Below are 12,459 nucleotides of genomic sequence, written 5' to 3'. Positions count from 1 at the left end.
TAGTCAACACGGACACGGCACAGCTTCAGTAATGACGTCGGTCAAGGAAACTTTGTCATCTGCTGGCCTTGTCTGATATATCTGTGCAGTCCTTGTCAATATTTTATTGCAAAACATGCATAAAAACATCAAAAGTGTTCACTCGATCTGATGTGTTCTGAAAGAATCACCCTTTTCCTACTCCCTGCAACTGTTCATTGGCCAACGAGTGAACGAGTTAGTGTTTCATTTTTCTCGAAGCTATTTTGGCTGCAGTGATATCACTTGGGCTGTGTGTCTACGTCTGCGTTAGCTATGAACCAGCCTTAAGCAACAGCTAACAGGGTAGAATTTGAAATGGCTGATAATTGTGTAGGGCGGCACAGTGGTGCAGCAGGTAGTGTCCAGGGACCTGGAGGTTGCGGTTTGAGTCCCGCTCCGGGTGACTGTCTGTGAGAAGTGTGGTGTGTTCTCCCTGTGTCTGCATGGGTTTCCTCCGGGTGACTGTGAGGAGTGTGGTTTGTTCTCCCTGTGTCTGCATGGGTTTCCTCCGGGTGACTGTCTGTGAGGAGTGTGGTGTGTTCTCCCTGTGTTTGCATGGGTTTACTCCGGGTGACTGTCTGTGAGGAGTGTGGTGTGTTCTCCCTGTGTCTGAGTGGGTTTCCTCCGCGTGATTGTCTGTGAGGAGTGTGGTGTGTTCTCCCTGTGTCTGCATGGGTTTCCTCTGGGTGACTGTCTGTGAGGAGTGTGGTGTGTTCTCCCTGTGTCTGCGTGGGTTTCCTCCGGGTGACTGTCTGTGAGGAGTGTGGTGTGTTCTCTCTGTGTCTGAGTGGGTTTTCTCCGGGTGACTTTCTGTGAGGAGTGTGGTGTGTTCTCGCTGTGTCTGCATGGGTTTCCTCCGGGTGCTCCGGTTTCCTCCCACGCTCCAAAAACACGTTGCTAGGTGGACTGGTGACTCAAAAGTGTCTGGTGTGTGTGTGTGCGTGTTATTTGTTTCTTTGTCGTCAACACTTTTTTTTTTTTTTTTTTTTTTTTTAAAGAATTTTGCTTCGATTTCAGCCAGGGATTTTTATTTTGCTTTTGTTGTGTCTCTGATTAAAACAGCTTTGACTACAATTCCTTGGCTTAGAGGAGGCAAAGATTTTGAGCACTGTCTAATATTGATCTCCTCTCTCCAGGGACCTGTATCGCGTTGGCGGGACTCTACCCGGCCACCAGAGGAAGAGTTTAGGTGGTGTCCAGGACATGAGGCAGATGAGCCAGACCCTCCCCATCCGCGTTTGACCAAAAACGAAGACCTGATAACAGCAAAGGCTGAAAGAGGAACTTGGGGACCACAGAGAATTCTGCGGGGGAAACTACTGGAGCAGGTCTTTGGAAAGCTGTTTGAAAACATTCGGGATGAGTGTGTGTGTGTGTGTGTGTGTGTGTGTGTGGTTTTTTGGATTACTCCATGTGTGAGGAACCAAGACAAAGAACCATGGGACCAGTCAATATCCAATATGTGTATAAAACGCTAGCAGGAAAAAAAGTGTGGAATAACAAACCAGAACCTGTTTTTTGTGACAGTGCCTCGGGTGGGCTTCCCCCCCCCCATCCCTCCACAAACCACCCTTGTCACGGCTTTGGTGTTTACACTGGACGTTCATTATGCAGATACGCCCCATTTCTGATTGTTTTCTACGACTCAGGTTCAGTTTGCATGTGTGCATGTGTTTCCGCGACAGAAAAAGGAGAGTCCAGAAGCGTTTCTGGGCAGATGTGTTGAAAACTCTTCCCGTTCTCAGCGGGCTTCACTGGGGCCAAGGCGCACACCGAAGAGTTATAAGCTAACCGAAAATATTTAATAAAACAGCCAGCCAGGAAAACAGAGAGAGACGTGAATTAATGTTCGCCTGAAATAGAAATGAAAGCTTTGACGCTGGCTTGAGGACATTTCTCCACAATGCCTTGTGTGCTGTTTTTCCTTTTTATTTTCCCTCAGAGACTTGACTCTTCTGATCTTTTCTTCATATTGAAGAAAGGAATAGCGGAGAAGAGCAGGAAGGATGTTTTTTTTTTCCCCTCTCCAAAGGGGCGGGGCAGCCTTAAAGCGAGAAGAAAAGAGGACGCTTGATGGGCTTCATCTTCACGCTCTGCCCAAACATTTTTTCACAACCAATTTTTAAGGAATCGAACCAAGGGACCCTTCTGAATCCGAAGCCGATTCCCAAACGAATACGGAATCTGACCGTTTTGTTTACCTCCGTTGTATTTCGTCTTCCATGTTACAGTGTTAAGGAAATCTCCTCATGGACAACGCTTGACTGTGACCTTTGGAATTACTGCTAACTGTGACGGAAGAGGATTTTATGGAACTGTGAGAGTATGTGTGTGTGTGTGTGTGTGTGTGTGTGTGTGTCCAAATGAGACACAGCTTCATATGCATGCTAGATCCAGAGCTATGTGATGGACCATATCCGTGAAGACAGACAGTGCAGTGACTGTTGAAGGCTGTTGTTTAGTGAATATTCCAATTATTTCACAGTAATTCACTCTGTTACAAATATGCATAATTGTGTAAATAAATGAAGCTCATAAGAGACCAAGACCCTTTCAGATTCATGGATGTGTGTTCGAGTCGCCCCCCCACCCCCTTCACACACACACACACTCTGTGTTTTAAATTCACTGGACACTTGATTACAAACACTTACCTTGTGCTGAGTGTAAAGTCATCAACTGTAGCTCTTCTGTTGCTGCAGTTTATCAGCCACACCCTCTATCCCCAGAGATGAGGTGCTGGAACTTACTGAGTGCAACCAACTGCAGACTAATCGAGAACTGACAGCACTAACATTAATAACGTGTACGGAAAGCAGTGTAGACAGTTAATCACCAGTTTCTGATTGCTTTTTGCTTTAGGTTCTGAACAATCTGAAACCAGCCAGTAGCCTACAGTATTGAAAACATAGAGGTGAGACTTAAAAAGGGGCAAAATACATTCACATTTTCCAGAAGAGAACACAGTTCTGGCCTCTTAATAAAACATCTGTGACCTGCTTTGGTCAAAATAGCCTACCTGTCCTTTTAAATGATGTTGAGCCGCTCATTTCACCCCAACCCTGAGTGCACAGCAGTGAGGAGCGTGGAGTCTCGGTTCTTCTTCTTCTCCATTCATGTTGTCTCCGCTTTTACCGAGTGAGTGCTTTTATTTTTCCGCAGTAGTTGTGTCTGTTTTGCTGCGTTTAAACTTGTGTGAATGCAGGTCCAGCACTGTGATTGGAGAGACTCCAAAGAGGGGGCGGGGCAAACCTTGACAAAGATGCAGCACAGCATTAGAAGAACATGTTTTATGCCATATTTCTGACTTAGGCAACCCTTAGAAAACTGACTGGGTGGCCTTGTGTGTGTTTTGGTGGGCTCCGGAGATATTTTTCATTCGTCGTTTTGATATGCTGTTGTAGTACTAAGGTTGAGAGGGCAGTCCACCAACAAAAATGTATCAAACTGTTACTGGGCTGGTCCCCCGAGGGTACATTTTAGTACAGTTAGTTAGGAACATAGTTGTACTTTATTCTATGTATTTTAGTCTTTGTAAGATATAAAACACATGAAGAAACCGTTCCCTCCCGTTGGGAATGTGCACATGGTGTAAACGTTAAGGTACGAACCTCTTACATTTACAATCGCTATGTTCTAAGGTTGTGTGGTCCGAAATTGACCACGGATGACAGTGACTGTGTATGAGAAGCTACAGACTGTTACTGTGCACCAGCAGGTATTAAACTCATTCCTAATAAAGTGTCGGCTGAGTCTATATTTGCTTTGTGTTCCATGGACCCTGATCTCGCGGTCTCTAATGGCCTTCACTGTTGAATCTGTATGCACGGACTTGGTGTGAGAGCGGTTTGTCAGTGTGATCAGAAGGATCTCTATCTCCTGTGCATCTGGCTGATTTCCCCAGTTGGATGTCCCTAAGCGCCCAAGCCCCCCGTCTCCCAGCGCTGCACAAAGGCCCGTTTGATCTTTCCAATTACGGCGGGCGCTCGGCGAGCAGCTTGGCAGCGGAGAATCGGGCGTGCGTCGGCCTCTTTTAACTGGCATAGCAATTTACCCAGAGGTTGCGGGGCCTGCTATCGCTGCCTTTCTCGCCGCCTCATCAGCGGAGAGAGAGAGGGAGGGTGAGAGATACCGAGAGAAGACAGGGAGAGAGAGGGAAAAAACCAAAAGTGAAGCGGTAGAGAAAGTGCCTGGGCCAAATGTGCTGTAATAATCACAAAGCGAGACTCCTCATTAAAGACTGCAGGGCATAGCGAGGAAAGAAGTGTGTTTGCAATTGTGTGTGTGTGTGTGTGTGAACAAAAATGTGCGAATGTCTGAAAGCAGGAAGACGAGGAGGGCTGGAGATTCTTCCGACGGTTTATCAGCAGCGTTCACGAGCTGCCTGCGCGAGTGTTCACTTCCCGGACGATCTCACTATTCCAATTAGGTGCTGCGGACCTCATCGCAGACGTCCCACAATGCATTTCTCCAGACAAAATCAGAGGTAAAAGCGGTGGACGCGGTGAAAGCGGTGAATCATTAAGTTGACGTCCACACAGCTCTGTTCCAGCCGCAGACTACGCCTCCAGATCGCAGCGCTAGTTTTCCTCCCCAGCTAACTGTGACCTGCTGCTCCATCTGGATGAGCCGCCGAGGACGATGCGAGCCTCGCTGATCTCCGCCTACTCACGTGGAGTTAGCATCCTGCTGCCTCTCCCGAGACCGCCGCATCTCCTGCTGCAGGGCCACAGAGGCGAGCGCTAGTCTAGAGGAGTTAGCACTTAGCAGAGACTGTTGCCCTCAGTGAACTATTACAGCTCACCAACTTTGAGAAACACGCCTGTGGAAAAAAGAAAAAAGGTTTCGAGGCATCAAGCTGATGCAACCAGCAGCTAGTGCGGTTATAAAGCCACTTTCTGTGGAAAACAAGCTCTGAACTGCCACTGGAGTGGTCACACATTACATCACTGGATGTGTGTTAGGGAACATAAGTGGACCGTGTTTTAGTACAGGGATATTTTCAGGTACAGAAAGGTGATCATTAATTATTTTACAGTTGGAGTTGTGTAAAATGACCAAGGTGTCAGAAGTCTTTAAAAGACTTTTACATTCATTAAGATTCAACCCTGTTCTACTGTGCGACTCTGTTACACAGATGCTCCGCCCACGAGTTGACGGAGAGTCTGATACATACAGCACCCAAACCTGGCCTCACTGTCTGGATTCTGCCAGACGCATTCTGATTGGCTGCCTGTACTTCTGTGTATCGTCCTGTACTGGCTCTGGTATTGGTCCGACGTGAATCTGCCTCTTCTACACGTCATGCCAAAATAGCAGACTTATGATGACATAATGACTTATGATGATTTATTTTCCTGCAGGTGGCTCTTGGCCACATTAAGTGGTGAAAGGTACCAGACTCCCCCTAGAGTGTCTGGCAATGTGAGACTACTCAGTGGCTGGTAACAGTTCAGCATCCTAGCTCTTGGGTGTAGAAATACGTTTAAAAGTGTTTCTGTGAAATATATAAAGGTAATTATTCAAACATTCTCCCACACATGTCAATTTATGGTAACTGTTGTGTAGTATTAAAAATTGTCTTTTTATTTAACAAAAATTAACCTAGAAATTAAGAATGAATACTCTGCACGTATGGTTGCTAACATCAAATCACATTTTAAAATCGTCTAAACCAAAACTCACGTAATTTTGGAAACAATTTCAACCCCAAGATCAGAACAAATACATCACATGCTTTTGCAGCACTTTTTCCTGATGGAACACATGCAGTGACCAATAAATTCTTCCCACTTGCCATTTTAAAATTTAGTTTTTAGTTTTAGGGGTTTTTATTATTTAAATTTTGTTATAAAATTAAAATTGTAATTTTTAATACTACACAACAGTTATCATAAAATGGCAAAAGAGCGGGAGAATGTTTAAATAATAAATTAATATTAGCCGATGCTAATAAGTTTACAAAAATGTCACTGTTACTATAATGACAGCAGGTAGTGTCGCAGTCACACAGTTCCAGGGGCCTGGAGGTTGTGGGTTCGATTCCCGCTCCGGGTGACTGTCTGTGAGGAGTTGGTGTGTTCTCCCTGTGTCCGCGTGGGTTTCCTCCGGGTGCTCCAGTTTCCTCCCACAGTCCAAAAACACACGTTGGTAGGTGGATTGGTGACTCAAAAGTGTCCGTAGGTGTGAGTGTTTGAGCGAATGTGTGTGTCTGTGAAGGACTGGCGCCCATCCAGGGTTTATTCCCGTCTTGCGCTCAATGATTCCAGGTAGGCTCTGGACTCACCGCGACCCTGAACTGGATAAGCGGTTACAGAAAATACTCACATTTCTCTAGTCCTCTCTGTTAGAAAACATCTTAATAATTTAACTCTTTTAATCTGTTTTTCTGACAGATTGGGAAAACTCATCGCTCTACTACACGAAAATTAAAATCTTTTTTTATTCATTTATTTATTTTATTATGTAAAGTCCATAAAGTCTGATTTTAATTTGCATGAAAACAGGGTTGACTTTTAATTTTGCTATAAAATGGCTTCTTACAACAAATACTTGTTGTTAATTATCTGTGCATGAGACAAGAAATGTCTACCATTCGTGAAATGACCCTCCTGAGCGGTACCTGTTCCTGACAGGCAAGAGGTTCTGAATGTGAACGAAGCCCATTAACTGGGCATTGTTTACTCGGAGCTGCTACAAGTGTATCTGGACATCTCCGGCACTCTGCCAGTCATGAGACATGAGACCTATCCACAGCGCTACCAGGATTTCTACCACAGACCTCGACAACCCTGTCTCCACATGCCCGATTCTCATTACTCCAACTCAGGCCGCCCTCCTCAAGCCCAGTTCTGTGGAATTGAAAGTGCCGGCCTCTCGGATAGGCCTTTAAAGACATGTTTAATGGCTGATTTATATTTATGGGGCACTTAAACACCCAGCAAAGCCCAGCTGCCATTCGCTTCCCCCGCCTGAATGACTGAGTGACTTTAACCCCAGCCAAACGCACACCTCCTCCCGAAACCTGTCGGGAGAAACAGTGCAGACCGCAGCGTGACTTTCTTAGTCTCGCCCACTCTGCACAGGGACAGCACAAAGAGGAGATTAGAGTGCCTCTCTGTTTGCTACCAGGATTGAGGGGGTTCAGGACCACCGCCCCCTCCCCTAAGTGTTCCTGCCAACAATGCAAGGCAGTAAATCAGCGGAGGGAGGTGGAGAACTGCAGGGGGCAAAGGACCCAGCTGGAAGCTCATACATTATCCTTTGACGTCAACATACAGTAGAAACAGTGGACAGAGGGATGGGCACAGCAGGTTCTTTTCAGCGACCTAATCTGCCCACCAGTGGACCACCATGCAATACCCAATCAAGTCTACCCCAAGTGACCTTCCAAGGCAGCCTGCTGGAAATTGCCGTAAAATCCTGTAAAAGATCCCCAGTGTGTCCTTTCACTTCACAAGCCCCCAACCCTGCTCCTCTCCTCCGCCCTTCCCCCCACCCTCTCCTTGTTTTCTTTCCCATCCTCCCCTTCTCCATGTACCTGATTTCCTCCTTCCTGGTGATCCAAGTTCCACAACTGACATCTGCCACCGCTTGCCTGAGTAATCACACAACCAGGATTACCTCACCACCGAGTCATGCGAACCCTACCCTCCAATATTTCCCTCCCCAGCTCAGGGCAGGGACCAGAATAGAACAGCTTTAGTCTGTTTGGCTTTACTTATTTCTATCCAATATCTGTTTGAGCGCACTTATGTTTCAAAGTGAAAAAGGTGAACAACAGGGTGTCGTACATTATCGTTCAGAAATGACAAGCCGACTCCCGGCCTGTGCCCTAATCGCAATATCATACACTCTCGCTCATTAGATCTTGGAAATGGAAGCCCAGGAGTGTGTGTGTGTGTGTGTGAAGATGGGGAGTAGGGTAGGGTGGTTGGGTCATTTTCAAATTGAGGAGAAATTCCACTAAAACGCAATCAAGGGCGGACCGCTCTTTTATTTTTTTCTCTGCTATCTCAGGGTCTCTCTGCGTGCGGACGGTGGGAACGTATTAGAATAAATCGATGGCGCGAATTAGTTGAGCTCGACCCCCGGCTCGCCGCTCTACGTTTTCTTGAAGATGGTCCAAAAAGCAATTAAGAAGCATAAGAGAGGGATGCGGTGATTGATCGCTCGCTGAGGGCCGCGTCGCACAATGCCCCTGTCCTTGCCGAGCGGTTGCTATAGCAACAGGAGGAAGGAGATGGACTCGAGGAGAGGAAGAGACAGAGAGAAAGAGAGAGAGAGATCAGTTTTTGGAGCAGAATGACCGTGCTCCCCCACAGACTCTGGGCGCTGGCTGCAGCTTTCGAGGGTCCTAGAGATCCTAATGAGCTTCCAGTCTGACTTTTCTTCACTGGTTACAACATATACAAAGCGTATATTACAGGTTCCTCGTCCTCTGCAGGGCTGAAACTGCTGCGTCACATCTGAGTCGGGTTCAGACTGGACCAGTTTACGAGAGGCAGTCTGTGGATCTTGATGTGGTGATGAAAAAACAGGCATGATTTACAGGAGAAATGTTCTGTACAATCCAAGCGTTTGCATACAGCTTATGGAACGTACGAAAGACATGGAACACAGTCCCGAGTCTTAATGAAATCTCCGTGACCTGCTTTAGTCCAAACAACACAGCAGCGTTCTCCCCCTGTCTAAACAGCCCTGTTCAGAACGGCCAGTTTCAGCACACATTCCTTTAAATGATACTGAGCCGCTCGATGTTCACCCCGACCCCGAGCGCACAGCAGTGAGGAGCTAGAAGCAGAAGCTCTGGTTTTTAACTGTTTTTGCTGAGCTCCCTTTCTTCTCCGATCTCTTCTCTGCACTTGACTGGAGGGACCTAGATGAGGAGGTGGGACAATTCTGAACTTTACGAAAGATGCGGGACAAAGAATGTCTCTTTTTATCCCTTGTTTTCATAATTAGGCAGACCACAAAAACAAACTAAGTTGTGTGATTTCAGTCTGTGGATTGGTGCGCTCCAGACACCAGAGTATGTTAATGCACCTAAATGTATTTTGTCATAATATGTCCCTTTTAATTTGAGGATAGTTCTAAGAGCAGTCATCCCTGTTTAATAAAACTGTAAGAAAAATGACTTCTGAATGACAACCATTCGATCATCCTAATTAATATAACATATGCCTTTACAAAACTTCATTCCTGGAATGTCTGCCCTCATTAATGTGTGTTATGACAGCTGCCGTATATTCAAATAAATGGAGCGAGTGAACCTGAAGTCACAATTACTTTAGGAATGCATTTTAAACTGAACATAGCACCTGTCAAGGCCTTCGGACTTGATTAAAGTCAGTGGATGTCACAGTTGTACGTGGTGTCGCAGGAAAGACAGTGATAGGCGGGTCAACCTTTAGAGCGGGTTTTGGAGGCCGTTGCCCTTTGAAGGTGCAAAATATTGTTTCTGTCTTCCATTCCAAGGGCGCAAAATAATGAGGGACGTGGATGGACACATGGCCTGGAATCAGGAAAAAACAATTACCCAGGCAACTGTGGGCGTAAGTGCAAAATCCCCATTGAATTACACTGTTTGTTAAAACTCCATCTAAGAACTTGTTTGGACATCCTTTCATGCCTCAACCTACAACAACCTGCTGTACAGTCCACTAACTCCCACTCGCTCTTTCGCTAGGCTCCAACAATGCCACCAAGCTGAGGGTAAAGTCCAGCACATGCTCTTATTTGCTCTTTGAGAAATACACCTCAGCATCAGCTCAACACGCTTGGAGGAGAACAATATTTCGGCTAACACCATGCCCAAAATTTGCAGGAACAGATATCTTATCCAAGGGTATTTACTTAACGTGTGTGTCACTGCTAGCTTGGCAAAGGTCTCCCATTCAAAACCCACCAGCCAAGAGCTTTTCTGTGATCAACAACTGATTCACCCTACTAACATCATACAGTTAGTCAGGAACTCATTTTCCCCAGCCACGGTGTAATCTCAAGCTGTGATCGTTCAGGCAGAAGTGGCATCGCTCGGTCACAATCAGAACTGACAGATTTTATCAATCAGATCCAACACATAGACGTCTGACTGATGGTGTTGTTGTTTACTCGTTGGTGTGTTTGCTGTCTGGGTGCAAGTGGGACGTTCCTACGCAGGAAAAGCCACCCAAACAGCAGCTGGGTCTCCAACCCTCCGGAGGATGCCAGCACAGGCATCAAAGCAGCCCCAACAGATGTGCCGTGAGATTAGTCAGACGCTGGAGGAAGACGCCCTGCTTGACTGGAGTTGAGCGCACTTTGCCTGAATGTGAACTTTTTCTCAGCCGAGCACCAGGTGCAAGTTTGCAACAAATCTAGTGAAGACTCGTGTTGGCCCCTAGGTTCTGGGCATGGGGGGATAGCAACTGATTACAACAGGATTTATCTCCTCAGTGTCAAAGAAAGAGAGAAAGAGAAATGTCCAACTTCGCCGTAGGTATCAGAGCACAGAGAGACTCAGGCCGCTGCCACTAGAGGATGAAATTACGGAGTTCCAACGCTCCGAGAAACAGATGGCAGATGGCTTCCCGTCGCCTTCACTTAAAGCAGTAGTAAGCAAGTTCACACTAATTCCCTCTCACAATAAATCTACTCAATCAGCCAAGTTTTTAAGGATACTTTAGGTTAGTGTTAGAGTCCTGTTCTACTCCAATTGCAAAAGGTTTCTAAGGAATTTAGACGACATTCTTGAAAACTTATTTAAAAACTCCATGGGGCACTAATGGTGCTTTTCCACAGCCTGCAACATAACTCAACTTTTTTGCTTTTTTCCTTTGGGTAAATCTGGTGCCTTGGTTGCTGGAAACATTTTTACTACCTGCTCAATCCTGGTTTTAAACAAGCAGAGCAGGGACTAAACTTTGTCTCAGTTTGTAATGTCTTGGCTACAGCAGAGATCACGTTTGTATTAATCTGTCTTAAAACAGCAGCTCGTAAAATTACAGCGTGGTCTTTTGAAGAGGTTCAAACGCTCCTTGGATTGGTGGCTGACGAAAGAATCCAGCGAGAGCTGGACGCTGCAACAAGGAAGGAACAAACTCTACTGATCTGTCTGAACTGATGACGGAGCTGTGTTCAGTCCCAAACAAGAACAGCATGCAAGTAAACAATGCTTAACATTACTGGCACCTTTGCTTTGGTTTCCAATGCCTGCTCTTCCTGTTACAGATCGTTTTTTTTTGTGACATTACTGGCTACATTTCAGGTGGAAACTGTGGTAGTGGCTACCAGGGACCAAACAGCAAGTAGAGTTGAGTTGTGTAGGTAAAAAAGTGTACATATGATTGCAATAGCTTGCATTAGCCTCATAGATCCAGTGCAAATCTCTAACCCTAACCCTTGACCTATGGCATTCATGTAAAAAAGAAGCCCACCACCCACCCAGGGATTGATGATGCCTGATAAAATATTGGGTTTCAGGTGATGTCAGAGACAATATATCATCTTCAACGTTTACCTTCACCATCATAGCACAGCTAACCATCTTTCAAACTGTTCGCAAGCAGCAGTTCATTCCAGCACAATGTCTTCTAACAAAAAGTGAGGCACTGTAAAACCATTTCTGTTATAATCTAGTTGTTATTGCACTTCGCGTTTCAGATTTAGCACTCCCTAGTTGGGCCTAGTGTGACCAAGTCTGAAAGCTATGGGTTGGGATCAGGTTCAGGCTTCCATTTCCAGCCCCTGAAGACTCCTAATCTTGGCGTAAGGAGAGGCAATTGTGTAAATCTGATTTTTTTTCCCCACCAAGCTATTGCTTTAAATAAATCAGAGTGGAGCGTAAAGGCAAGTCGCCAAGCACTTTTTCAGGAACGACACTCTGGAGCGTGCCTTCAGCCGTCAGAATCGTGGCACCTTAACAGATTTTTCTCCAGAGTAATCTCCAAATCCCTGGGAGGACATTGCGTGCTTTGGTAAAGTGGAAGGAAGAAAGCACAGTGGGGAAAGAAGGAGGAGAGAGAGAGAGAGTTAGAGAGACACACTCCTCATTTCGGTTAGGCAAAACAGATGTTGAAAGTGACATTGCGGCCGCCCCCAAATTGGATTGATTATATCGTTTGCGCTGACATGGTGGTAGACAGAATTATCCGGCGCTCCTCCAGTGACACCCTCATCAAAGGCCTGGCACTGAGGGCCCTCTTTAATCAGATTTGCTGGAGTGAAAACTCTCTGCCGCACAAAGACACCATTGATACTCGGCTGATGTCAACAAAGGGAGAGTCCTGACAAGGGAGGCGGAGTGGAAGAGGAGAATGATGGAGAGGGAGAGAGAGAGAGAAGAAAGAATGGTGGAGGTGGGGGGAGGCAGGGAAGGGGGAAGATGCCGCTTTTTAAACGTTATCATTTGTTTCACATGGGGCCAATCAGCAGGGCTGCTGTCAATTACCAACTGGA

General features: G+C 46.1%; 1 protein-coding gene across 1 annotated transcript in view; it reads left to right on the top strand.

Moving 5' to 3' along the window:
- The window catches only part of ephb3a (eph receptor B3a), a 40,860-nt gene extending 38,237 nt beyond the window's left edge, over positions 1 to 2,623 (top strand). Inside the window, exon 16 of the mRNA XM_066680557.1 lies at positions 1,158 to 2,623. Within this exon, the coding sequence (XP_066536654.1) occupies positions 1,158 to 1,263 (106 nt within the window). The 3' untranslated portion in view covers positions 1,264 to 2,623. The remainder of the gene's footprint in view (positions 1 to 1,157) is intronic.
- The last annotated feature ends 9,836 nt before the right edge of the window (positions 2,624 to 12,459 follow it).

This window comes from Hoplias malabaricus, chromosome 9 (genome assembly GCF_029633855.1).
Source record: "Hoplias malabaricus isolate fHopMal1 chromosome 9, fHopMal1.hap1, whole genome shotgun sequence".
NCBI classification, from domain to species: domain Eukaryota; kingdom Metazoa; phylum Chordata; class Actinopteri; order Characiformes; family Erythrinidae; genus Hoplias; species Hoplias malabaricus.
Note: the sequence above shows the minus strand (reverse complement) of the source record. Positions and strands in the feature narration are given on the sequence as shown.